The sequence below is a fragment of the Brassica napus genome, chromosome A9 (assembly GCF_020379485.1).
Source record: "Brassica napus cultivar Da-Ae chromosome A9, Da-Ae, whole genome shotgun sequence".
NCBI lineage: Eukaryota > Viridiplantae > Streptophyta > Magnoliopsida > Brassicales > Brassicaceae > Brassica > Brassica napus.
In genome coordinates this window covers 38,278,749-38,303,944 of record NC_063442.1, presented here as the reverse complement: position 1 = coordinate 38,303,944, position 25,196 = coordinate 38,278,749, and the positions used below count along the sequence as shown (strand labels likewise).

The 25,196-nt window shown below is 36.4% G+C and overlaps 7 protein-coding genes across 8 annotated transcripts; 2 read left to right on the top strand and 5 right to left on the bottom strand.

Annotated features, from left to right (window-relative positions):
- The first annotated feature begins 703 nt into the window (after positions 1-703).
- On the top strand, positions 704-3,302 carry LOC106365125 (F-box/kelch-repeat protein At2g22050-like). The gene has a single exon (XM_022691850.2). It carries the CDS (start codon positions 2,025-2,027, stop codon positions 3,183-3,185), a length of 1,161 nt encoding a protein of 386 aa, XP_022547571.2. The 5' UTR covers positions 704-2,024; the 3' UTR covers positions 3,186-3,302.
- Positions 3,303-5,948: 2,646 nt separating this feature from the next.
- Positions 5,949-6,995, bottom strand: LOC106365123 (abscisic acid receptor PYL2). Its single transcript, XM_013804573.3, has one exon. The coding sequence runs from the start codon at positions 6,714-6,716 to the stop codon at positions 6,150-6,152; it is 567 nt and encodes a 188-aa protein (XP_013660027.2). The 5' UTR covers positions 6,717-6,995; the 3' UTR covers positions 5,949-6,149.
- Positions 6,996-9,326: 2,331 nt separating this feature from the next.
- Positions 9,327-11,555, top strand: LOC106368545 (protein CIA1). The gene is made up of 10 exons (XM_013808543.3): positions 9,327-9,584; positions 9,677-9,823; positions 9,894-10,112; positions 10,212-10,276; positions 10,365-10,430; positions 10,514-10,585; positions 10,695-10,757; positions 10,879-10,951; positions 11,071-11,154; positions 11,370-11,555. Exons 1-10 carry the CDS (start codon positions 9,408-9,410, stop codon positions 11,442-11,444), a joined length of 1,041 nt encoding a protein of 346 aa, XP_013663997.1. The 5' UTR covers positions 9,327-9,407; the 3' UTR covers positions 11,445-11,555.
- A 1,105-nt stretch (positions 11,556-12,660) lies between these two features.
- LOC106368544 (protein REVERSION-TO-ETHYLENE SENSITIVITY1) lies at positions 12,661-13,994 on the bottom strand. Of its 2 annotated transcripts, none has more exons than XM_048741425.1 (3): positions 13,736-13,994; positions 13,254-13,609; positions 12,661-13,173 (listed from the first exon to the last, which is right to left on the bottom strand). In XM_048741425.1, exons 2-3 carry the CDS (start codon positions 13,581-13,583, stop codon positions 12,754-12,756), a joined length of 750 nt encoding a protein of 249 aa, XP_048597382.1. In that variant the 5' UTR covers positions 13,584-13,609; positions 13,736-13,994; the 3' UTR covers positions 12,661-12,753. The 2 variants fall into 2 exon arrangements, with proteins under 2 accessions (XP_048597382.1, XP_048597381.1); XM_048741424.1 differs by having other exon boundaries at positions 13,783-13,994.
- Positions 13,995-15,249: 1,255 nt separating this feature from the next.
- Positions 15,250-18,489, bottom strand: LOC106368543 (ATP-dependent zinc metalloprotease FTSH 4, mitochondrial-like). The gene is made up of 3 exons (XM_013808539.3): positions 18,236-18,489; positions 16,988-17,665; positions 15,250-16,919 (listed from the first exon to the last, which is right to left on the bottom strand). Exons 1-3 carry the CDS (start codon positions 18,260-18,262, stop codon positions 15,522-15,524), a joined length of 2,103 nt encoding a protein of 700 aa, XP_013663993.2. The 5' UTR covers positions 18,263-18,489; the 3' UTR covers positions 15,250-15,521.
- Positions 18,490-18,973: 484 nt separating this feature from the next.
- LOC125578523 (protein FATTY ACID EXPORT 7) lies at positions 18,974-21,367 on the bottom strand. The gene is made up of 3 exons (XM_048741426.1): positions 21,107-21,367; positions 19,996-20,130; positions 18,974-19,312 (listed from the first exon to the last, which is right to left on the bottom strand). The coding sequence occupies exons 1-3, from the start codon at positions 21,159-21,161 to the stop codon at positions 19,176-19,178; spliced, it is 327 nt and encodes a 108-aa protein (XP_048597383.1). The 5' UTR covers positions 21,162-21,367; the 3' UTR covers positions 18,974-19,175.
- A 1,014-nt stretch (positions 21,368-22,381) lies between these two features.
- LOC106368542 (3-ketoacyl-CoA synthase 10) lies at positions 22,382-24,858 on the bottom strand. Its single transcript, XM_013808538.3, has 3 exons — positions 24,338-24,858; positions 23,294-23,919; positions 22,382-23,135 (listed from the first exon to the last, which is right to left on the bottom strand). The coding sequence occupies exons 1-3, from the start codon at positions 24,743-24,745 to the stop codon at positions 22,526-22,528; spliced, it is 1,644 nt and encodes a 547-aa protein (XP_013663992.2). The 5' UTR covers positions 24,746-24,858; the 3' UTR covers positions 22,382-22,525.
- Positions 24,859-25,196: the final 338 nt, after the last annotated feature.

Below are 25,196 nucleotides of genomic sequence, written 5' to 3'. Positions count from 1 at the left end.
AGTTTTTGCTTAATAGACTTTTAAGTCTACAACTTTCTCTCAAAACCCATAAACCCATATATTATACCAAAAACACATATATATATATATATATATTTATCTTTTACAATATTTTTTAAATTTTACTGTATATAATTAGAAATCGACATATAATTTTCCTTTTTCTTATTTTACTATTTAAAACTATTAGTGAACATGTCAAGTTGATAATAATAATAGTTTTTATAGAATAAAAAATAGTAATCCATAAAAAATAAAATAACTAAATATTAGTACACATATCTGTCAATGACAAAAGTAAAAATTATGTTTTTTTTTAATTTGATAAATATGAAAAATAACTTTTAACTTAAAACAAAATATTATATCACTAAAATCAACATTTTTGAGAACATGTCAAGTTGATAATAATAATAGTTTTTATAGAATAAAAAATAGTAATCCATAAAAAATTAAATAACTAAATATTAGTACACATATCTGTCAATGACAAAAGTAAAAATTATGTTTTTTTTAATTTGATAAATATGAAAAATAACTTTTAACTTAAAACAAAATATTATATCACTAAAAGCAACATTTTAAATATGAAAATCATATCAATAAATTAATTATATGTATATTAAATTAGATTATAGAATTTACATATAATTATACTACTATATTTTCATTAATCGGTTTATTCAGTTTGATTGGTTTATATACCAAATCATATACATATACCGCGGTTTCTTAAAAATAACATTTATTTAGTATATTTGGTTCTACCAAATCCAAACCACTTTCTCTATTTCGGTTTGGTTTTACCGGATTGAACACCTTCATTTCCACTTCATCACTTTGTCTCGTTTCTTCCACCGAATCTATCACGTTTTTGGCTCCCGATGTTTCCGACTTTTGGCTCTAAATAGAGGGGATTCCTTCAACGCCATATTCGCCGGCTCCATTTCTCGCAGCTCACCATTCCTTTACAGGATGTTGGCAAGCTTGGTCTCAGAATTCTTTCTGGCTCCTTTTTTTTTCCTTTTTTTTTTGTCGCTTCTCTGTTCGTTGTTTCTCGGTTGAATCTCAATTTGAGAATTGGATTGTCTTTTCCTTATTTTGCCAAAGATAGTTTCATCTTCGTTTTTCTCTTTATCATTAAAGATGTTTGTATTAATTGTGCAGGTAAATCTCTCGAATACATAAGTGGTGGTCTGTTGATCTCATCCGGCTTTGTAACGGGTTCTTTTTGAAACCTTCTCTCATTATCATGATTTCGTTAGTCGAAGCTGCGGTGAAGATTATTAAAACTAAAGACTGAGCTTAAATTATAGAAAATACGACAAATAAAATAAAATCAGTCTATATTATTATTTAATAAAAGATTTTTCTAATTTGTTATGTTCTTCGTAATCTTATGATGAATCATTAGTTTTACTCTGTACTATTATTGAAAACTATATTAATATTTTTTTTTTAACGTCTTAACTTTATTGATATCAAATCAATGTAACATATTACATGAATCATAAATTATATAAAACATGCTGTTAATAAGAATTTTTAATAGAGATAGCAGTAACACGATGCTTCCTAGCGCATTCGTAGGACAGGCTGAGTCGCTAGCTTTCCTCCACTTTATTCTTGGTCTTGTAAGATCTTGCTTGTGGCTCTCAATTCTTGTGAGTAAATGCTTTTTTTTCTCTAAGAAAACTATATTAATATATATATATATATATATATATATTGTGACTTTTATTAGTTTTGGCTTTCATATTGTTATTTTATTGATATTTTATGATATTTTATTATGTACCTTTTAGCATGAGAGCTTTACCTAGTTCTTTTTTTTTTGTTTAAGAGCACCTTGTTTTTAAATAATAGTATAAAAGATATCTTTCGTTATTATTTTGGAAAATATATTTTAAACAGGAATAGGGAAATTTTGAGCAAAAAATGGATAGGAAAATTGGATTCGGTAATAACATATATATACCCCGGATATACTTAGGAAGGTTTAAGAGCCTCCCCCTGACCCGATAATGTCTCCTCCTCCTCTGATGAAAGTCAGAAAACTATCTTCATTCATCGCCGGCAAGAGACTACGAGAAGATGATAATGATCCGTCGTCACCTTCACCACTTTCTTGGCTGCCCGACGAACTTGTTTTCAAGTGCTTACTCCACGTCCCAAAAACCTACGACCTAAACCTCTCTTACGTTTCCAAAACCCTAAGGTCTCTTGTTCGCTCTCCTGAGCTCCTCCGTTTGCGCTCTTCCCTCCCTAAAAACTCCATCTATGTCTACTTCCGCGAAAAAAAAACTCTTAAACCGAAACAATATTGGTTCACTCTCCGTCCGATTCAGAGCTCGAAACGGGAGATTGAGTATCAGTTGATTCCGGTTAGTAACTTCCCTTCTCATCCTTTTATGTACAACTCTTCAGCCGTAGCGGTTGGATCAGAGATATTCTTCGTTGGTGGATTATCCGAACCTTCTTCTGATCTTTGGATTCTTGATACTCGTTCGGGAGAGTTAGCTCAAGGACCAAGCATGAAGGTGGCTCGAACTTGTGACTCCGTTGTCGGAGTAATCAACGGGAAGATACACATGATCGGAGGGTGCCTAAACAAGAAGATTCAAGTCGAGGTTTACGATCCAAAAAAGCGAAGCTGGACAGTAGGCAAGGGTCCTGACGAGAGGTTTCGACTCAGACTAATGACAACGCAGTTAACTGCGTCGCTCGGTTGGAATATTTATTCTGCTGAAACTGCGAAAATCAATGTGTACAAAGCGAGACAAGGTGGAAGACTGGAGACTGTGAAGATGCCGAGTGATGTTGTCTGGTGCATGTGCGTGGTCGCTGATTTGCTTTATGTTTACTATTTTCGTGAAGGGTTGATGTGGCTTGATGCAAAGAGTAAGATATGGAAAAGAGTAGTTGGTGTTGGCTGTAATGATTTGAAGGCACTTGATGTTAAGTTTCATGACGCTGTAATGGCGGAATATAATGGAAAGCTGGCGATTTTGTGGCCCGAGGCCGAGGGTATTCATTTAGTTAAGCCGAAGATAAGGATTAGGTGTGCGTTGATCGCGTTGGATTGGGTTGGAGATGGAATGCGTGGGAGGATTGAGTGGTCTGGCACCGTAGCCGAAATGCCAGATAATTATTCTTTTCATAAAATTTTTGTTGTTTCTGGGTGAGGTCCATTTATTGTTTAGTCACCCTTCCCCGCTATTTGTAAAATATGGTTTATATATTGACACACGATGCTGTAACATGAGCTCTGCCTGACTGTTTTTTTTTTTTTTGAGAAACAATTACTGTAAGTTCTTTGCAATCTTTAGACAAGTTGTTTTCATGTCCTTACTATATATATAATCTACTTTGAATATACAGATTCTTTTTTTCCATCAGTTGTATAAAATATACAGTTTTTTTTTTAATGTGCATGTAGACTCTTCCTGGTATAGAACCTTGAGAATTTGACGCTGATCTTTTTAAGGAAAATGAGAGGAAGAAAGAATCTTGCAACACTCACAGCCCTTACATTTTTGGTAGGTTCTCAGGATTACCTGCAGAGTCTGTCTCCTAGATAATCTTGTTACCAAAGGGATAGTGACCTCTTCTGTTGCATAGTTGTTCAATCGTTATTTGATCGAGAACAAACTTTATGATTTGATTTCTATTCTGAGTCGTGGAAAGATGGAAACTCATTGATATCGCGAACTAGTGAAAGTTTTCTGCTTTTCCATTGCTTGAAGTATGCTGCATTCAAAAGTTTGTCACTTGTCAGGAGTCCTTCAACTGATTTCCTGCACATCTCTATTTTCTGCATTTCTAAATTTTGGTATTTTAACATTGATATTGATGACACTGGTGAGATTCAGTTAGTGAAACATGGGGAAAAGGCATTTGATCACTTCAACTTTGGTATTGTCTCAATTCTGTTTGAACTAAAATTTGTCTCAATTTCTGTTGGAACTAAAAGTATTCTATAACTTTGGTATTTATAGAATATTTAATATTCAAACATGACCCCCTCTCTCAGATTTATTCTAACCCTGTGGTGTTTCGAATATTTTATATCTACTCCGAATATGGATTATTTATTTTAACTGCCTATTAAATACATTTACTTTTTTTTTACATCGAAAAGTCATTTTATTACTCAAAAATACATTTTACTTTCTATTGATAATATTTTCTGTGGATAATATGTTATATCTTGAAAAGTCGAAATGATAAGATTTATAAGAACAAAGATGAAAATCCACAAAATATTATGAATATAGCAGACATCAGTGGCGAACCTACGTGTAATAAGAGGGTGGCATTTGCCCCCATGAAAACTTCAAATTTTTTGTGATGTACCTAAATTTTAGATGCTTTCTCTTACTAAAAAATACATATTGATCTTACATTTTATATTTATACATGATTTGCCTCCACCAGGATTTTAGGCTACATCCGCCACTGGCGGACATAGAGGAAGCTTGTGGCAGATGCACAACTATATAACTCATAAATTTATGAGATAAAGAATGTTAACCAACCAAGCCAACAAATGGGAGATATATATGAGATGGTATTATGTGGATGAAGCTTGGAACGAAGACGACAGTTTTACAAGCTGATAATGGTTTTGCAGTATTATCAATTGTGGACAGAAATATCAATTGTTGGGCTATTTCTGAAATGGCATGTGTTCATGTTCTTTTTAATGCATCTAAAGGGTTATTTAGCCAAGAAGCAAACATATATTATATGAATTGTGATAATATAAGCTTTGTGACCAACAAAAAATGATGATAACAGTTGGTTTTGCATGGATTTATTTATTTCAGGAAAACCAGGTTGGCGGAAAAAAACAATCACTTGCACGAGACTCTTGTCATAAGTCCCTTTTTGTCATGAGTTCTTTGACAGAAAGAAAGGACAAACTACTAGTTAGTTGGGAGGACTAGAATAACATAGCGAAAGAGAGCATTTTGAACTTTGAAGTAAATATTTACTTGAAGTTACATATAAAAAGGAAAAAAATACTCTATGAAGAAACTGCAGGAAATTGCATTGGGTGTATGTCTCAATAGATTTTATAAAGAAACAGAAGGGAAAATTATATATGCAAGTGGGGTTGCTCTTAAATGTGAATAGTTTTTTTTTTTTCTCGCATGAACACCCTCTCCGGTTGGCTCACACCTCACAGGTCGGCAAAATATAAAACATACGTTTGCGCACAAAATTATTAAATCAACTTCGCCAATAATTACTCGAAGATGCATTAATGGATTTTCTATTTCTCATAATATTTATCGCAAAAATAATATAGTAAAGTTGACATTGTTTTTTTCTTTTGAAAAATAAGGTTGACATTGTTGCAAACTTGCAATTATAAAATGGGATCGATACAACCCAAAATCAATTAAATGGCGTGGTAGTTAGATGTAGTTTCGAGCCGACGCAACCTCTTTTTTGTTGACTTTTGCCATGCACCAATGTAGAGTGTATACAAATATATACACAATTTCGGCAACAGTTTCAATTGATTCTCAAGCGTTTGGAGAAAATAATAATGATAATTACTCTATATCTTCTATCTGAAAAGGTAAAACCAACTTGCGGAGACACAACTATCGGAAGTGGTACATGACTGCATGCATAATGTGACACACTTCTCTTTTCCAGCTCTTTAAAGAAACAAAAAGAAAGAAAATAACTTCTACGCTAATCTAGACGATTATCAAAAGATATTTTTGTTGAGAAAATTACCATTCTATTAATTGAATTCAATGATGTTTTTTTTTTGGATATTTCAATATAATTTCTTACCACTACAACATTTATATCCAAATTCAAATAATCAGACGATGTTGAAGGTTTTCTTACCAACTTACCAGTACTAATACTATCTTTGATATCACGAATTCATCATCAAAATAGGACAAACATAATTAATAAGAGAAAAAAAAAAAGAATACCAAATAACATAACTCTTGATTAGCCATTTATTGGAAACAGACGAGAAATGATATGCCTTAGGCAACATTGTTTTCCTTCACTTATGAACCAGACAAACATTTGCTTCCAGTAGTTTAAAATATAAAGAAAAAAAAACTCGCAAATTAAGTAAATAATTATGGGAAAGGAGAAATGAAATTTTGAAATCAATCATGCGTAGGTGCAGCAGTGGCGATAACACCGAGTTTCTGAAGATTGAGTTTGACGACAGTGTCCACAAACATTCTGGTGTCCTCTACCGTGTTCCCCTCGGGAACATCAACCGTGTAGGATTCAAGAACCACCGTGTAGACTCTTCCGGAATCTTGATTCAAGAACTCGTTGACCGACGTCACCGATTTGTAGTTGTTAAGCCGGTGCTCTCCACCAACAACCCTAAAGCTCAGGACACGGTGGTCGTCGTCGAGAAACTCGAGCCGCTCTGTGCTGGTGGAGGCTGGGATGCCGGAGATTACAGTAACTTCCCGGATGCTCCCGACGCCGCCGTCGCCCGACACGCGCCGGCAGCTTTTGACGAAGTGTTTGTAGCGTTGTGGGTTGTCGAAGCTGCGGATGAGAGGCCAAACCACGGAGGCGGGAGCGTCGATTCTTTGGGCTACGAGAGAAGTGCAAGTGGTTGGGTCCGGTTCGAACTGGTGGTAAGTATTGATAACTGGTTCGAGGGTTTTGTGCTCCTCGTCGGTTAGGCCTTTCACGACTGGGGAGGAGCTCATGATGATGAATAGATCACACGTGTGACGTGTGTGGGGCTGGGAACGAGTTAAGGTTCGATGAGACAGAGAGAGATGGCCTTCTTGCTGGAGATTGGGGGGTTTGTGAAAGAGATGAGAATAGCATACAGTTCTTTCTCGGGAGCTATGTGGTGTTTTATATTTTCATGTCTGAAACCCATATCATTGTTTTTCTTTTGACGAATTTGTCCTTTGCATTTGTTTATTGTTGCTCATCAAATAAAAAGACCAATAAATACTAACTTCTTTTTAGATAAATGGAGATCTCTTCTGTATCCTGTCTAAAGTATTTCAAAATAAAGAACCTCTCAGTAAAATCGTTTTTTTTAATCTAAACTGATTTCTTAACTGTGCAGCTTAATACCAATGGATGATGGTTCAGAGACTCATATATAATATTGCGCAGACACCTATGGAAATATATATCTCTGAATGTAAAATGTAATATGTATATTTAAAGATGTCATCAGTTTACTGATAAAATCAGAAAACACACATAATGGTTAACTTGAAGGCCATTTACAGACAAAGAACATAATGGTTAACTTTGGTAAATTGTTTTTTCTTTTTCAGTGAACGACTACTGCATGTCAGACGGCACCCAGTCACCTCCTCATAATCATAATATACGTATTTTATTTTCTTAATTGACACTAACATACTGATTGATTAAGCTACTACCATATTTATCGTACATATAATGTTACTTTGAATTAAAATTTGTTGGCTACTGAAAATCCATTAATGGGTGGACAAAATTAATTCCGCTCATGCACTCTTTTGGGGTTCGAGAAAAAATAGGTGGTGGTCAGAGCTGGGTTATTTTGTCTTGTAGCAAACAAAATGCTCTGTATTATTCCTTGATTTGGTGAGAAGGTTACACTGCACTACACATGTATTTAATAATTAGGTATTACCACAATAGATGTGTTCGATTTTTTAACCATCTTTAGAAAGCCATATAATTTAATTATGCATCAAAGATTATCTTCATGTACGCTTATGGAAAATGGGGTTTTGTTTTTTTAGTTAAACTGATTAGTTTGCAAACAATCTATCTTATGGCCAAAACAGAAAACGATTTTTTTCAAACGGGTTCATTTGCTTATTATTCTAAATTTAATTATTACTATTATTTTGCTAAAATTCTAAATTTAATTATTGTTTCCTTGGAATCAGTAAAGTCATTAATGACTAGGTCTTGCCATTTTAGGCTAACCTTTCCATTAATGAATAGCGTAAAGATAAAATACTAGAAAACATGACCAATAATTGATCAATGTAGGGTTTCTTAATTAAGTACTGAAACTAGGCTGACGTCCAAGATTTTATTAGTCATATAGCTTTTTTTTCTTTGAATACCAGAAAATTCCACACATGATCTAATGAGTTTTTATTAGTCCTTTGTCGCTAGCAAGGTGATTAATTGACCAAGTCAGATCTTAGTTAACCAATTAGATTATACTCTTTCTGTTTCAAAAAAATCTACATTCTAGAAAAAAAAATTTGTTTCAAAAAGATATATTATTTACCTTTTCAATGTATTATTTAATGAAAAATTATAAATTTCAAACAAAGTTAATGATGTTTTTGGATTTCTATTGGCTAAAAATCATAGAAAATTGTTATTAGAAAAACAATGCATTTACGATCAAATTTTATTTTATTTTTTTAATGTGTGAAAAATCTAAAATATGTATCTTTTTGAAATGGATGGTGTATTTTGCAAGTGTTCAAAGTTTAAATGCGAGTATACGATTGAGGAAAAGTGCAAAGCAAACAATTTCTAATTGGTTAGTATAGATTAGATGAATAACGTTCAAGCGGAATTGTCCTTTGCAAAGTGAAAGACTTCAAAGACCTACAAAAAAAAAAAAAAGGTGCTTCCTGTTAGGTTGGTGATGAAAAATCAGTTTGTAAATGAAGCTTAAACCAAACAGTTGAGCTGGTGATTGAAGAAGGCATTGGGTTTAGTGTCCGGTTAATCATTGCTCTTGGTTTACGGTTACGAAAACTCGTTATCAGCTGTAACTAATTTTGCTTAATGTAAGATCAGAGCTCATGTGTTACACACTGAAGTAAAATGAGGTGTAAATTTTAAACAATCACTATTATGTGATCTTGTTACGATCAAAATGATTAGTGATTTGCCTTGCCAACCCCACCATGCATGGACATAACCACATCAGTAAATTTTTCACAATGTTAGCTTTTGATAACATATTTGTTTTTAAAAAAAGTTCGAGGTTTCTGTTTTTTTTTTTAATCTAGAGTATTTTAGATAAAACTACCCAATTAAGATCAAAATTAAAGAACTTTTGGGTATTCGCCAGATTCTAGGTTTACAATCCAAAACCAAACCGGAAGAACTGAGTAGAAATCGATTCAATTTATTTAGTTTAACATTTTTTAATCTGAAAAAGTGAAAACCTAAAAACTCAAGTGAATTTAACCAAGAAAGAAAAAAAAAAACTCAAAAGTGAACAAAATCGAATATCAGCGATAACCAAACCGGTTCAGTATGCTATCAAAATCAGAGACGAGACCGAAGCTAAACCAAACTGAATTACCTAATAGGTTCCACATGACCTTTGTCCGGTTATAGGGCTTTCGGTCATAGTCCGATTCAGAAGGGACAGAGAGAGAGAGAGAGAGAGAGACGAAGGTCGTAGAATGGATTTGATGGAGAAAAACTTGGAGCTAATCGAGGTTCAGAAACTCGAAGGCCACACCGACCGAGTTTGGAACGCAGCCTGGAACCCTGTTAGTCCGATTCTTGCTTCTTGCAGTGGTGACAACTCCGTAAGAATCTGGGAACAGAGCTCTCTCTCTCGCTCCTGGTCCTGCAAGGTCCCCTCTCCATCTCTACTTGCTTAACTTATCGATTCCTGTGTTAAAGGCCGAAGCTTTATTTGGTCCTTTTGTGTGTTGTGATTGTTCAGACAGTTTTAGAAGAAACTCACACAAGAACTGTGAGGTCGTGTTCTTGGTCACCTTCTGGGAAGTTACTGGCCACTGCTAGTTTTGATGGTACCACTGCTATTTGGGAAGATTTGGGAGATGAGTTTGAGTGTATCTCCACTTTGGAGGTACTTCCTTCTTTAGCCCCATCCTTGAGTTTTTTCATTATATAGGAAAAATCTTTAATTATGTATGCAGGGACATGAAAACGAAGTCAAGAGTGTATCATGGAACGCATCTGGTTCGTACCTTGCAACATGTAGCAGAGACAAATCTGTGTGGATCTGGGAAGTGCTAGGAGGGAATGAATATGATTGTGCTTCAGTGTTGAATGGGCATACTCAAGATGTGAAGATGGTTCTGTGGCATCCCACCTTGGATGTTTTATTCTCTTGCTCTTATGATAACACCATCAAGGTAGTGATGAGATTACTTTTGATTTGGTTTAGTGACCTGAAACTTGGTACAAATTTAAGAAGATTTTGTATAACTTTTATTAATTGCTGCTACTCGCAGGTTTGGTGGTCTGAAGATGACGATGGTGATTATCAATGTGTCCAGACCTTAGATGAATCTACCAAGTATAACCTCTACTTGCCTTCCGTATTTTAACCCACTCTTTACGTTTTTGAAATAGAAGATTTAATTAATGCTTTTTGGGTCTCACAGTGGTCATTCCTCTACTGTTTGGGCCATCTCGTTTAACGCTGCAGGGGACAAGATGGTCACCTGTAGGTTAGTGAATCTCTACTCCCCACCTTTGTCTATGACTGTCTCTGGTTTACTGTCTTGACAAATATCAAGCTTGCTACTTGCAGTGATGATCTAACCTTGAAGATATGGGGGGCAGATATTTCCATGATGCACTCTGGTGAAGGATATGCACCTTGGTGAGAATATAATTGGTTTTAAGTGTAAACCGACTTTGTTCTTATTATTCTAGTTTAGGAGCTTTACATAATATGCAATAATTAATGTCTACCTGCTCCGACTTTGCAGGACTCATCTTTGTACACTTTCTGGTTATCATGACCGTACCATATTCTCAACTCACTGGTCAAGGTATTGAAACCTGTCTTGGCTTTAGTTTCATTACCAATGATGTTAATGATGTTAAATCTTTTTACGATATATATCTTGTGGATTTTGTTTACACATTGGTTTCTTTCGTACAACTTGACAGCGATGACATTATTGCCAGTGGAGCTGGTGATGATGCCATAGGGTTGTTTGTGGACAGCAAACAACACGACCCTGTAAGAAATTTTTTATCTTTTGTTTTACTTTCAAATTTGTGGTGTTTCAGTCCAGTTTTGCAATCAGACATTTTTCTCATCTACTTTTTAACTTTAAGCTGTTTTGCCTGTGTAACCAGGTTAATGGACCTTCATATAATCTTTTACTCAAGAAGGAAAAAGCACATGAAATGGATATAAACTCTGTTCAATGGTCACCCAGTGTAAGTTTCTATGTTTCTTATGGAGTAATAGACACAGATGGATACAACTTTGATATATGGTGGTGGCAATTAATGAAGTAAGGTTTAAATGACATCATATAAACGTGGCTTGAAAGTTCCAAAGTTTCAAAGATTTATTATTTGATTAGAGAGAGAGATGATTGTTTCTTCAGTTGTTGCATAGAATCTGAGCTTGCTGATGTTTTCTGAAACAGAAGGAGAGCAGGTTGCTTGCCTCGGCCAGTGATGATGGGATGGTGAAGATTTGGCAGCTTGAAACTACACCGTGAATGGTATTTTGTTTTTGTAAGGTTTTGAAACTTCTTTGATTTTTATTTTTCCTGAGATATAATATATTGAGTAACAATGGCAACTTCTTCTCTAAACGATTTTTCATATGATTTAAGGTCCATTATTATTATATAACAATTTTACATGTCCATGTCAAATGCAATGTTTGCGTTGGTGTCCCGGTTTCCGCGCTAGTTCTATTACAACCACTTTACAGTTCTATTTATTCGGTTGGCCTTGTCCGCTGGATGTAATCCATCTCCAACAATAGGCATCCCAGTTCAATGTGAAAAGCGAAGGCGTTCTCAATAAATTTACAATAATGGGTTTAAAGAACAAATATAACTCTGCACTTTTCAGGTGAAGCCGAACTTCCTTCTCGGCCAAAATACCAAACCGTAGTTGAAAACAGCTTTGGGAAATTAATCATGAACTAGCAATGTCAGCAAATTTTAGAGCAGCTTGTCCTATGTGCATTGAATCACATTGAGTAATCAATACATATAATCTTAGTCATGTCACATTTTAGAGCCAATTAGATTATTAAGTGTTACTTAGACTATCTCCAATGTATTTATCTAGTTTTACCTCTAAAATAGAGGAACTCTATAATAGAGGTGGGTTTTACTCCAATGTATTTCTCTAAAATAGAGATCTCTACATATAGAGCAAAATATAGAGAAATGCTATTTATTCGGGCAAATCTCCAAAATAGCACATTTCTAAGTTTATATCACAAAAATAGCACTCAAAAACTAAAATGACCAAAATAACATTTTATCTTTTGAAAAATTTAATTTTTTTTTATTTTTTTAAATTTGAAATCTTATCCCCAAAACCTCACTTCTCAACTCTAAACCCTAAAACCTAAACTCTAAACCCTAAATTCTAAACCCTAAACCCCACCCATTGAGTGCTATTTTTGTGACTTTTGGCCTTGAGTGCTAGTTTGGGAACAAAAACTTGATTTAGTGCTATTTTGGTCTTTTTCTCTATTAAAGGAGAAAATAGCAATCTCTATTTTAGAGGCAAAAATAAAGATGGGTTGGAGTGATTTTGCTTCTAAATACTATTATAAAGGTAGAAATAGAGGTGGGTTGGAGATGCTCTTAATCGGGTTAACGTTTTACCTAATCGTGTTAGATTATTTCTCACGAAAACAGTGTACGTCAGCATGACCACTCGTTTTATCCTATGGAGCTTTGGATAGTCTGATGAGAGAAGTAAAATATTTAATGGAGTTGAAAGCTAGAAAATGTCAAAAGAAAAAGAGAACAACTCAAAGATAGTATAATATATAGTTTGTTTTCAACACATTATGTTCTTAAAACAGTAAGTAGCAATTATGAACCAGGCGACGAGTAATAGCGAGAAAGAGAAGAGGCCGATCAAGAAGGGCCACCCAACAAGCAATACACCAAGACACGTAACCACAGCACACGGCAGAAACGACCGGACTACAGACGACGCGCTGACCCACTTCCCTTTCATCAGAATCAGAACAGCAACATTCACCATTTTCCACTCCATCGAACCGCCATAGCAAAGGCGGTTCAGACAGTTTGCAACAAACGAATGGCAGTTACATGTGAAGAGGTTGTAAGTCCTATGCTCACAGCTACGCGCACTCGCGCTCAGCGCATCGTCCCATGTAACCGCCGTTCCAAACTCTGTGTGTTTGTACCCGTACTTGCAAGTGTGCCCACCCAAGTTCGGTGGCATGCAACACTGCAAACAAACACACACACACAATTGTTCCAAAATGAACATCACTAAAGATACATTTACAGCTAGATTTCAATACATACCTGTTTTCTATCGAGTTGCAGATAGCGAGCAGGAGGACCAAAAGCGAAATCATCAACGCTGATGAAGTTAGAGCCAGCAAAGTCGAGGATGACTCCATCTTCTCTGCAAAGACCAACGTGGCCAATGAAAGGAGCCAACCAAGAGACGACAGGGAGAGGAGTCCAGACTATACAGCAAGGGAATTTCAACTTTTTGGGATCAATCTCGCCAAGCGGCCATAGATCATCATCATCATCATCGTCGTCTTGGAATGTGTTTGGCATAGAGCACGCTTGCTCAACATCGTATACTCGTTTCAGATCCGTGAAAGGAACCCTTCCACGGGACATTTCAGATTTGTTTGCAGTCTCCTCCTCTGTAAGTAACACAACACAGAACAAAACAGTTTCATCATCAGCAAAGTTTAACTCTTTTTGAAAACACAGAACATCAGTTAATTCAAAGAATCATTACGAAGCCCATCTACTCCCAAGATCTAAACCCAAATCAGGATAACAAGGAAAAAGAGTGTGTCTTTTTCAATTTCACCTGTGGAAGACGCAGAAGACTAATGGATCCGGCGAAGAGAAACAAAAAACACCGACAGCTCGAGGAAAGAGATGCGTTTGGGGTATTTGTAGTGAAAGAGGAGATTTTGTAAATTAGACGTTTCTTCTACTTCTCTGCAAGGTGCAATGAATCCTGGACTCGGGGGTTTCTCAATTACTTTAATTTATTAATAAATAAAAACTGTGATCCATATTTAAGGAAGGAAAAGAAACGAAAATCTCACTCTCTCTTTTTTCAAAAACATTTTAAAGGATTGAATTCGCAGTATACTATTTTAATTATGGATTGAAGAGTTGGGAAAATGGATTTTCCATTTTCAAATCCTCAGATAAAATCAGCAAATTTAGTATCAAACTAATGCTCGCATGGTTTTAATGCCCCGATTAATAGTCAATTTGGCAAATTATTAACTAAAAAAATAACCGTTAAATCATAAACGATTCCGTTATTAACTAAAAAATAACCGTTAAATCATAAACGATTCCGTTATTAACTAAAAATGTTCGGTGTTGATACTCAAAACTCGAAATCTTTAATTTAAAGAAAGACGACAAATTGAATACTTAAATATTATACGTGGATATTTATTCTTCAACTAATCATTGATTTTTTTGACAGAAAACCGTTATTTTCGTTAATCGGTTAACGCTTTATTATTTTATGCTCAACTTTGTGTAGGTTTCGGCAAATCGCTTAGCCCTATTCATTTTCGGCGCAAAAGCGCTCGATCAGTGAACTATTAAGCGTTCTTTCAAAAGTGGCTACTTCTAGGCAAAACTCATGGCTATCTCTGCACTCCTACCTCATTTATTACTGAGCAGTTATTTAGGAGCCTTAACTGGTGATCCGGACTGTTTCTTTTTTGACGATGAAATTTATCTCCCACCGTCTCACTAACCGATCTTGACCCCAGTTATTTTTTAGGTCTTCAGAGTTTACCAAGTATTATTAGTTGAGGAATAATTTTACAAAAGCAATAGTTGAATATTAAAAATAGACTTCAAATTTTCGAGAAATAAAATGCTCGTTTTTCCTTGAGGAGCTCGATCAAAATACGCTCAAAATATTTATTCATTTGTTTTCAAATATTTGAATCTCGACTATAACTGCTAAAAAGGATCAAAATACTTAGTTCTGCTGGTTCAACAGAACTGATGTGATTTTTTTTTTAATTCAAATATGAGCATTTTATCACTTGGTTCAGCTTCAACCATATTACGGTCGTAATTAGCCCTTAAGCAGCTGAGTTAATTATATTAGTTTAAAGCGCTTTCCTCTCTTTTTTTTCCAGTCACGAGTTTTGTTTACTTCATTTGATATGGTGCACGAGTATCAACTAACAGAGAGTCCTACGTAAATCTTTACTTATCTCAGTGAACTATTTTTGCAACGATTTGGTATGCTCTTGGGTTATGAACTTGGTTTCGGAAATAGACTGTTCACAAAGGTAGAGCAAGTTGTTTAATCTTAATCTGATAGAGCAAATTCGTTACATCAGATTTAATAATTCCAAGAACATCAAAAAGACAAAAGAGAGGGAAAAATACAAAGACTATTTTGTAACAAGAGTCCGTGTGAGAGATATGCTATTTGAAATAATGAGATGTTAATCTCATTTTCCTTAATTACCTCTATAACCTTTACTGCTCTTAAACTCTCACTACACTCCCAATTACCCCAAACATACACAAATACAAAAGGCTCTTACATTTTTTTTTCTAAGACCCTACAGGAGCCATGTCTTTACCTTTGGTTGCGGCAGTTGCAGCAGCTGTGGCGGCAGCCGCTGCTGCTGCGGCCGCTGATGATGCAGGGTTAGGAGTTGAAGGAGGAAACGGCTGGCTTTGCTGCGCAACTACTTCTTGCCGCGTTTTTATAATCTGCGGAGAGTTGAGATCAGCAAGCAATTCCTTAATCTGCTTCCCAGACAGAGTCTCATTACGAAGCAAAGCGTTTGCAAGGGCGTGAAGCTCCTTGTTGTAAACCGTGAGGATGGTTTTCGCATTGTTATAAGCCTTTTCCAAAAGAAGCCTCACTTCACTCTCGATGAGAAGCCTCGTCTCGGTGCTCATGCTCTTCCCATTGTCGTCATAGTTATGCGTCACAAGTCCCACCTCCTTGCTCATACCAAATTTGGTAACCATGGCTCGAGCGAGTTTAGTAGCCTGCTCAAGATCAGAAGAAGCACCTGAAGTCACCTCGCTCTCTCCAAAAATCAACTCTTCCGCCACACGGCCTCCCATACAAACATCGAGGCGAGCAAGCATCTGTTTCCTGGAAATGCTCGTCTCATCTTTATCAGGCAGCTGAGAAACCATGCCGAGAGCCATACCGCGAGGCACAATGGTGGCTTTGTGAACGGGAAGAGCTCCTTCCGTGTGGATGGCTACGAGGGCGTGACCACCTTCATGGAATGCAGTCAGTTTCCTCGACTCATCAGATATAACCGCAGACTTTCTCTCGCTTCCCATCATGATTCTGTCTTTAGCGAACTCAAGATCAGACATGGTCACATCTTTTGCACCGTCCATCGCAGCTTTCAGAGCAGCAACGTTCACCAGATTCGCCAAATCAGCTCCGGAGAATCCGGGAGTTCCTCTAGCTATGATCATCAAATCAACATCTCCAGCCTTGAGTACCTTTGACATGTGAGACTCCAAAATCTGGCGACGGCCTTCCACGTCAGGGTTAGGCACAACAATATGGCGATCAAACCTCCCCGGCCTAACCAAGGCCTTATCCAAGGACTCAGGGAAATTAGTCGCCGCGACGACAATGATCCCTTCGTTTTGTTTAAACCCATCCAGCTCGACGAGCAGCTGGTTCAACGTCATCTTCATGTACTGCTGGTCCTTGGGGTTACGGCTCCCTCCAATAGCATCAATCTCATCGATGAAGATAATACAAGGAGAGCATTTCTTCGCAGCAGCGAAGAGATCTCTCACTCTCCTGGCTCCAACCCCAACAAACATCTCCTCGAATTCACTGCCGCTGCAGGAGAAGAAGGGCACTCCAGCTTCTCCTGCAATGGCTCTTGCAAGCATAGTCTTCCCTGTCCCGGGAGGACCGACAAGCAGCACGCCCTTCGGAAGCTTTCCTCCCAAACGAGTGAACCTCTGTAAAAAGAAAAGAGAGTGAGTGGAAAAGAACAAAACAACATAGAAGAACATCTGATTAGTTGGACCTTGGGGTCACGAAGGTAATGAACAATCTCCTCTAGCTCAGCTTTGGCTTCATCAACACCCTTAACGTCGGTGAATTTGGTGGTCGAGTCCATACTTGGTTGTACTTCTTCTTGCAGACCAAGTCCTTTGCCAATTCCTCTATCCTCGATAAGTGCACCAACACCAGAAATGAGCAAGAACCCAACTGCAATAGTCCGGAAAGTACTCCACAGCTGTTCTTTAAAGCTACTCCTTTCAGTGGAGATAGTGTGGATCGGTGCAGCTGCACTTCCAAGGACACCAACACCATCTTTTGTTGTTGTTGTTGCCTTTCCCAGTGCTGCCAGACTTCCAAAACTCTCTCTCTCCTGCGAAGCACCACCGACAATACCTCTTTGCAGTGTCCGTACGAGCTCGCTGTTATCCAGCCTATCAACTTTGACCAGTGCCTTGATGTACTCGGTAAGTGCGGAGGGATTCGAATGCATCGTGGGGCTGCTTTCGAACATTCTGATGACTGCTTCAGGGTCGTTTCTTCGGAAAAGATCTCTCAGCTGTGCAGCCTCGTTGAACTCACCTCTGTCTCTCACTCTCCGAGCAAAGCTACCAGCATAGCTTGATTGAAACCTCCACTGCGGCGAAGTGTAGGCTCTAACAAGTAAGGTTCTTAAGCTGCTCAATTCTCGTTCGTGAGAAACCTGTTTGTCATAGATGATATTATAAGGTATCAGACCAACGCTCAAATGAAACTAAAAACCAAAATATTCTAGAAAATGTGAATCCCCTATTTTATTGTCTAATTTCAAAATTAGTTTGATATATAGGTAATTCAAATAAACCAAAAATAGCCATAGGTGAGGTAAAATTAATAACAATGAGGAAATTAGAACATTGTTATTTACATGACCACCAAAAAAAAACCTCTTTAGGGGTTTATAGTAATGAATTACAATTTTATCACCCAAGCTCAAATGTAACAACACTAGGCAGATCAAGAAAGGTGAAATTTTCTTAATTACTTGATCTGCACCAAGGTTTTTTATATACCAAATTTCAAAATCAAGTGAGTTATAATAAAAACTAAATAGCCATAGAGGAGGTATGTTTCAATCATCCTAACTAAAGAGAGGAACTTTTTTTTTGTTTGACCCTCGAGGGTTTGCATAAAGATCTTTAAACAATCCAACCGAAGAAATGATATTTAGATTTGACCAAATCCGAAAAACCTTTTTTCAGTTAAAAAGGAATTGCATAGGAACGAGGAGAACCTTGGTGATGATACGCCTCCAAGCCATCAATCTCCTTGGCAGCCTCTTACAGAACTGGTGTGAGTTAATTATGCTCGGAAATGGAACACGAAGCTCTTTTCTTGTCGCTCGATATGTGCTGGAAAACAAAACCACTCGTTTGTCTTAATTTGATTATAATACTTGAAGCTGAAAGATACACGTGAGAGGACTCGGTCTGGACTCGGGGTGAGAAAGAGAGAGGAGAGATAAATTGTGCAGCAGGTGTAGTAGACACCGCACGAGATGTGTAGGTCTTTGAATACCATTGTTTATATTAGTGGGCTTTTCTTGGCGGCCCACACTAGCCTAGGCATCCATCAAACGACAAGGGGTCGACGGATCCAAATCCAAATATGGATATTTAAATATCTAAATATCCGAGAAAATTATATACAAAAAAAAAAATACAAATTCATCAGCTACATATAGTAAAATTACTGATCTGACGGGTATTGGAGGACATTTAATTCATAATTTTGGCTCAAATTTTACCTAATACATATAAAAATGTTGGATTTAAACCCTTCTTTTCTAGAATCTTAAATATCCAAAAATTTGAGATGCAAAATAATTTACATTCATACAATTCCTGGAAACATTTTATAAGAAGAAAACGAAAGATATGCAGACTCGTGCGGTCAGATGCAGCAATCAGCTAGTGAAACGAACTCGCCCTAGATGTCAGAGTTGACATTCAAACAGAAACAAAGAAAGTAGTTTTTCATCACAGAAGTCCGTTTATATATGATCCGGATTCTTCAATTATAGTTATTCCATTAGTCATATTCCTTCTGGGAGTCTATATATGGATAAGGAAGAAGGTAGATAAACATCATCACAAAGCACATTGTTCAACAACTTTCAGAATATGAAATGCTCGCCCAAACCCTATTGGGAAACCGAACGTAGCAGAGAGGCTTTAACTTGAACGAATAAGGCCGTGCAAGTAAGCCCCAGTCATCACGAGTGACACCATCGATACAACTCCCGCCGGGACCACTTTCCTCGTCCTTAGGTAACGCGATCCCATCATCCCTGTCAACGCTGCCGACCCCACTGCATCATTACAACCAAACCGCCCATCAGTTATGTACATGTATATAGACATTTGATTCTCCAGTGTTTGATACTTTCAATTTTCAAGTGTTCATGAAAACAAACAAAAGTTTCAAAAAAAAAAAAATTTAGAAAACAAAAACAACAGCAAAACCTAGAAACAAAATATAAATACAAATCTTAAAAGTAAATAACTAAATACATAAACTAATTTTTTTTTTAAATATGATATTGTTTAATCAAAAAAGCGGGCCAAAATTTATTAGGAATTTATTTTGTTTTTTGGGTTCAGTTTTCAATATTAAAGCTTTTAAGATAAACAAAAATTAATTAACAAATACTATAATTTTTCAGAATATTTGAAATGATTTTCCTAAATATTTAATTCAATATTATTTTGAATGAATTTTGCTAGTTCTCCTTGGCTACACAAACTTCAATTTAAGTTCAGGTATTTTTTCCTATTATATAAGATGATAGTTCCAGTATAAGAGATGTGATGTAACCGCGCTCTGAGACGCATTTTACTACATGGATCATACAGTTAAACTAAGGAGGAGGGCCTTGGACTCATCATAAGATAGTATAGCATTAGCTATAAATGAAAATCCATTTGTGCACGTAGATTGCATATGAAGACCAAATATGTTTGGAAAATAGGAGAGAATCGTATCTTTACTTACCTATACCGATGGAGGATGCCAAAACAGGATTTTCTGGAAGCTCCTTGTATACATAATAGAACAGTGCAGCTGATCCTCCTCCTGCGACTACTGAGATTTTGCTTCCGCGTTTCAGGTAACCCATCAACCCACCAACTGCCACAAACATTTTGCTATGAGTCAAATGATTATATAATACACGATAAGAAAAAATCACATCAAGGGGATCTACTACATCACACACACACATGCTTCAACCAGAGTATACAATGGTGATGATTGGTTCGACTGTGGCTTAAAAAATTTAGATGTAGATGTTTGGCTTTAGATAAATTGATTGTAGTTGTAAAGTTGTTACTGTAGACTTTTCTGCAGAGATTTTTGCTGTAGTTAAATTTGTTTTAGCTGTAAGTTATAGGCTGTAGATATTTTTTAAAAAAATATATGAAATATGTGTTGTATATATAAAATTATTATTTTATATGACTTAAATTAATTTATATTAATATTTTTTTATAAATTATCAAAATTTATTGTAATTTAAAAAGTGATATATAAATAATATTTATATTATTTAAATATCTTAATAATTAAAAAACACTCAAATTCAAAATTAAAATATTTATAAAAGTTTTTATTATAATTATATAATTTATTTGATATTATAGATATTTTTTTTATATTTTACAGATTCTACAGCCTATAAAAATATGATGTAGCATTTTTGCCTAAAATACATAATAAAAAGTTTTGTTTTATTTTTTTTGCTGTAGCTTTAAAAACAAAGCTAAAGCATGATTGGTAAAATTAAATAAAAACTTGATGTAGACTTTAATTTTTAAAAGTAAAGGTAAAGCATGATTGGTAAAATTTAGTGATTTAAAAATAAATAAAGCTAAAGTATGGAGATAAAGTCCAACCAATCACCCCCAATATATAGTGATCAATATAAATAACATTTCAGGAATTTACAGCTATGCATCCATTGTTTGGCACGGATTTCGAGAAGTAGTTGCATCAAACAAGAAAATCAAAACTCAGAACCTAATTGTACGCTAGGTTTAGAAAATAACTGGATCAAGTTACAAAAAATGATTTGAAAACCGAAGAAAGGGACCGATCGAATTAATACCTCCGAGGAGGGAAGCATAAACAAGAGTGAACTTCTGCGACATCGATGACTCCATCTTCTTCTTCTTCTTCTCTGTGTTCTCTGGATTGGAAAAGCAAAGGGAGACGAGCCTAAGAGTCAAAAGGAAGCGGTCTTTGACTTTTCTACCAACAACTACAGTCTTTGGCGGCGTCTGGATCTGACGAGAAACTACTAATATTTGAAAAATGGGCCTAACTTACTAACTGATTTTGAAGCTAGCCCATTGAAACAGAGTAGGTCGTACCTCTGACGTTTTGGTTTGCATTTTTATTTCGAAAGAGCTAATTCTATGAACTGCAATTCAATAATTTTATTTCAGAAGATGATGAATATAGGGATCAGTTATTAAATGATAATTTACAATATGTTTGGTAGTTTAGAGAGTAGCTAAATCTTCTATATCTTAGGAACTATGTATATTGATTGTGCGTCATATATAAGAGCATGATTAATGGAAAGTTTTTAAAATGTGGTTCTTAGCGGAATATAAGAATCTGTCTCTTAATTTTTAAGACGGATTCTCTAAGAATCCCACCCTAAAAACTTCTCATTAATCATGCTCTTAGATCTCTCGCTCTAATGATAAATACGACTGATCATTCATAATCCTAGCATGGTACCAACAGCGACGGCAAATTTCATTCTAGAATTTGATTATATTTCTGATTTATTTCATTTCTCTGTTTTTAAGAATAGAACTGTTGAATTTAAATTTCACATATCTAAAATTAGTAAGAATTCGTTGTTGAAGTTGATGCTAAACTCGCTCCGCACATAACAAGTACACTCATTGATGGAACTCTAAAAAGGTTGTCTCAAAATTCTGAGTTTGCAAAACGACCATTGTTTTGGTCTCAAAATTCTCTAACAAGTATATTCATTTAAAGCATTACAAACCGGTATTCCACCTATCAACAACTAATAACGGAAAGCTTACTTTGTTTACGATTCTGATGAATTTACCATATTTCAAATATTATGTAGTAAAATTCAAATATTAAGATAGTTACATGCTTTACTTGGCCAAAAAAAAATAGTTCATGTCTTTTATACTGTATATAGCATAGGTCATTAGATAAAGTCTAAAGGGGGAATACATATGTTGTTTTCCGGGTAACCATCTACTGTTACAATGAAATGATTGTTTCACAATTTGAAACGTTATAAAATTCACATTAATGTCTTCCCGATGATGTACTAAAGAGAGTTTTCAATATATCAAAGTTTATTGATGCCGAAAAAAATGAACCTGAATTGGACCCGGACCAACCATTTTTATAGAAAGTCTTAGATGCAAATCAATCAGTAAACAACTCCTATCATCCAACATCAAGGAAGAGAGTAGAGATCTTACATGATTTCGTTAAAAAGAAAATAAATAATTTAAAAAATAAATGATCAGAGAGCGACAGGGTAACGGCTGATGCAATCCACCCAAGGATTGTTCCTTGCAGGCTTCTTCACCTTCCGCATCGCCTTCCAAACCACACTGTTACACTTGAAACCTGACCCAAACGCAATCTGCCAAACCCTATCACCCCTGCGGACACTTTCCTTGGCCTCCAAGTAAGCAAGCTCGTACCAGATTCCACTGCTGGATGTGTTTCCGAACCTCTGTAAAGTCATCCTAGAAGCCTCCATGTTCTCTTCACTCAATCCTAGATTCTTCTGAAGCTCGTCAAGCACTGCTTTGCTTGCTGCGTGGAAGCAGAAATGCTCAAAGGCAAGCTTGTAGTCCGGGATGTATGGCTTGGACAGATCAGAAGAGGAGGAGGACTTGGCTCCGTTGGTTTTGGCGGTAGTAGATGAAGAGGTTATGGTTTTGGTGGCGGGTGAGAAAGTTCGGCGGAGCAAAGCGGCGAAGAAGAGAAGCTGCTCCGAGAAAGGAAGGACGAGAGGGCCTAAGGTAGTGATGTTGGTCTTGAGAGCTTCACCTCCTACTTCCATTAGGTCTCTGCTTATTTTTAATCCCTTGAATCCTTGTTCATCTTCTTCCTGGTACACACTCCTAATACATACACAATTTATACTACGTTATGAACATTTATCAAAACCAGCAGTGAAATTTGACACCAAAAGTTATAAAATTTCCTGGTTTTTTATTATTTATTTTTATTATTATTCTTTTTTAGAATTTCCTGGTTATAAAAATAAATATGTAAAAACCTGAAGCTACGGTCGTCGGCAGCCTTATGAGTCCGGACAATGTGCTCAAGGCGGTACTTGGCGTGACGGAAGTCACGGCGGCGGTTAGAGAGCATAACGGCGGAGCACCCCATCCTAAAGAAACAGTTAGGTATAACCATCGACTTGTCACGTCCCACGTACCAGTTATACCCGACCATCTCGGTACTCACAACCACTGCGTAACTATTCGGGTTAGACTGAAGCATGTCACGAGCAAGATCGAGGGCTATGATTCCAGCTGAGCAACCCATCCCTCCGAGATTGTAGCTAAGTATGTTCCCTCTCATCTTGTAGTGGTTAATCACCATTGCTGATAGCGACGGAGTCGGGTTAAAGATGCTGCAGTTAACCACGAGGACACCTACGTCTTTCGGTTTGACACGTGTCTTCTCGAAAAGCTCATCGAGTGCTCCGAATATCACCATCGAGGCTTCTTCACGACCTTCTTTCATTGTTGTTATGTTGTCGGACGAAGAGATTGATCTTGGGACGTACGTCTCGTCGCCTAGGCCTGAGGCTTGTAGGATCCTCTTCTTGAAGCCGAGGGTCTCTTCGTCGAACTTCCCTGATTTTCGAGCTAGATCTATGAACTCTTCTCTCGTCACCTGAACCAAATGCGAATCAAGTATAGACCAGTCCGGTTTAACAGAAATCGAATTAAGATATAACATGTACTAGAGCTTGAACCGAGCATGCGCGGATGTTTGTTTTACAGTATCAATATAGACATTTCAAACACGTACCAATCTAGTAATTGTATTTGCACTATTTAATTTATTGGTTTTTTTTGGTAAAATATTTAAGTTATTGTTGAGCTGGTATATCACATTAAATGATCATGTTTATATATTTTTCTAATTAGATGCGTCTCTAACCAGTTATGTAATTATTAAGAAAAAAGCTTGCATCGATTGATAAGTATATTGTGTCCGGTCAAAATTATAGTAATTTTTCATGTTTTATGTTTAAAAACTTAATTTAAGACATTCCCTCCAAGACTAGGTTTGATGTGTAAGAACGTACCTTGAGTTCATCGGAAGGCTTGTAACAAGCGAAATCAATGAGATAAACAGAGCGAGGACGAGACATGAAGTAGACACAAACGGTTAAGACAAAGACACCAAAGAATCCGATGACAGTTGCGATATCGTAATCCCAAAGTTTATTCCAAATCTCTTCTCTGCTTAAACTCCCAACCTCAGCACCAAAGACAAGCACAAGGACCGGTATGGTCGCCAAATAAACGGCATGGTTTATTAGGTAGTGGTAACCAAGTTTCACGTACTTCAGATTGACGGATTGAAGAAAATCAGGTAAACGTCTCCGTACTCTGACCGAGAACGTTGGTGAACCAGCGTTTGGACCAGAAGGTTCGATCCCACGGTTAACAATCTCGGTGGAGAGTAGATCTTGCTCATTAGAACTGCCCATTTCTTTCTGGAGATAAGTTTATTTGTGAGTGAGATCCAGAGGTTGATGAATCTCTATTTAATAAGGAGTTGTGTTGGCGAAAAAATGTAAATGTGAGTTTGTGTAGTTATATGAGAGTAATGGTAGTATTGTGGGGAAAATGGGTTTGGTAGTTGCTGAGAGGTAGTTAATGTCGCCAACTACTAGTACTGGTCGTAGTTGGAGTGCCTTATGTCACTCTTAATTCCTCCGTTCAAATAAGGTGTAGTTTGGGATCTCATGTTTGCATTTATTACAATCTTGTATGTCAAAGACTAGGCGTGGTGACCTGTGACCACCTTTTGACAAATTTGTCAATTTCTATTTCTGTATCAATTCTGTTATATTGATTTTCAGCCGGGTGCTTGTTATAAGTAGAACTTCAATTTAACGTGGAGTCGTGTAATAGTACTGGGTGACTATAATCATTTTC

Bases quoted from the DNA above. Each gene is read 5' to 3' on its own strand.
- LOC106365125 (XM_022691850.2), top strand. From the start codon at position 2,025: ATGTCTCCTCCTCCTCTGATGAAAGTCAGAAAACTATCTTCATTCATC.
- LOC106365123 (XM_013804573.3), bottom strand. From the start codon at position 6,716: ATGAGCTCCTCCCCAGTCGTGAAAGGCCTAACCGACGAGGAGCACAAA.
- LOC106368545 (XM_013808543.3), top strand. From the start codon at position 9,408: ATGGATTTGATGGAGAAAAACTTGGAGCTAATCGAGGTTCAGAAACTC. The intron at 10,586-10,694 runs GTGAGAATATAA...CCGACTTTGCAG, and splicing joins GGTGAAGGATATGCACCTTG to GACTCATCTTTGTACACTTT. The intron at 10,758-10,878 runs GTATTGAAACCT...ACAACTTGACAG, and splicing joins TTCTCAACTCACTGGTCAAG to CGATGACATTATTGCCAGTG.
- LOC106368544 (XM_048741425.1), bottom strand. From the start codon at position 13,583: ATGTCCCGTGGAAGGGTTCCTTTCACGGATCTGAAACGAGTATACGAT. The intron at 13,174-13,253 runs GTATGTATTGAA...GTTTGTTTGCAG, and splicing joins TGCAACTCGATAGAAAACAG to TGTTGCATGCCACCGAACTT.
- LOC106368543 (XM_013808539.3), bottom strand. From the start codon at position 18,262: ATGGCTTGGAGGCGTATCATCACCAAG. The intron at 17,666-18,235 runs GTTCTCCTCGTT...TATGACAAACAG, and splicing joins GGAGGCGTATCATCACCAAG to GTTTCTCACGAACGAGAATT. The intron at 16,920-16,987 runs GTCCAACTAATC...TTCTTTTTACAG, and splicing joins ATTACCTTCGTGACCCCAAG to AGGTTCACTCGTTTGGGAGG.
- LOC125578523 (XM_048741426.1), bottom strand. From the start codon at position 21,161: ATGGAGTCATCGATGTCGCAGAAGTTCACTCTTGTTTATGCTTCCCTC. The intron at 20,131-21,106 runs GTATTAATTCGA...TGTTTGTGGCAG, and splicing joins TTATGCTTCCCTCCTCGGAG to TTGGTGGGTTGATGGGTTAC. The intron at 19,313-19,995 runs GTAAGTAAAGAT...GTAATGATGCAG, and splicing joins GGCATCCTCCATCGGTATAG to TGGGGTCGGCAGCGTTGACA.
- LOC106368542 (XM_013808538.3), bottom strand. From the start codon at position 24,745: ATGGGCAGTTCTAATGAGCAAGATCTACTCTCCACCGAGATTGTTAAC. The intron at 23,920-24,337 runs GTACGTTCTTAC...CATTTGGTTCAG, and splicing joins AGCCTTCCGATGAACTCAAG to GTGACGAGAGAAGAGTTCAT. The intron at 23,136-23,293 runs GTTTTTACATAT...TGTATGTATTAG, and splicing joins GCCGACGACCGTAGCTTCAG to GAGTGTGTACCAGGAAGAAG.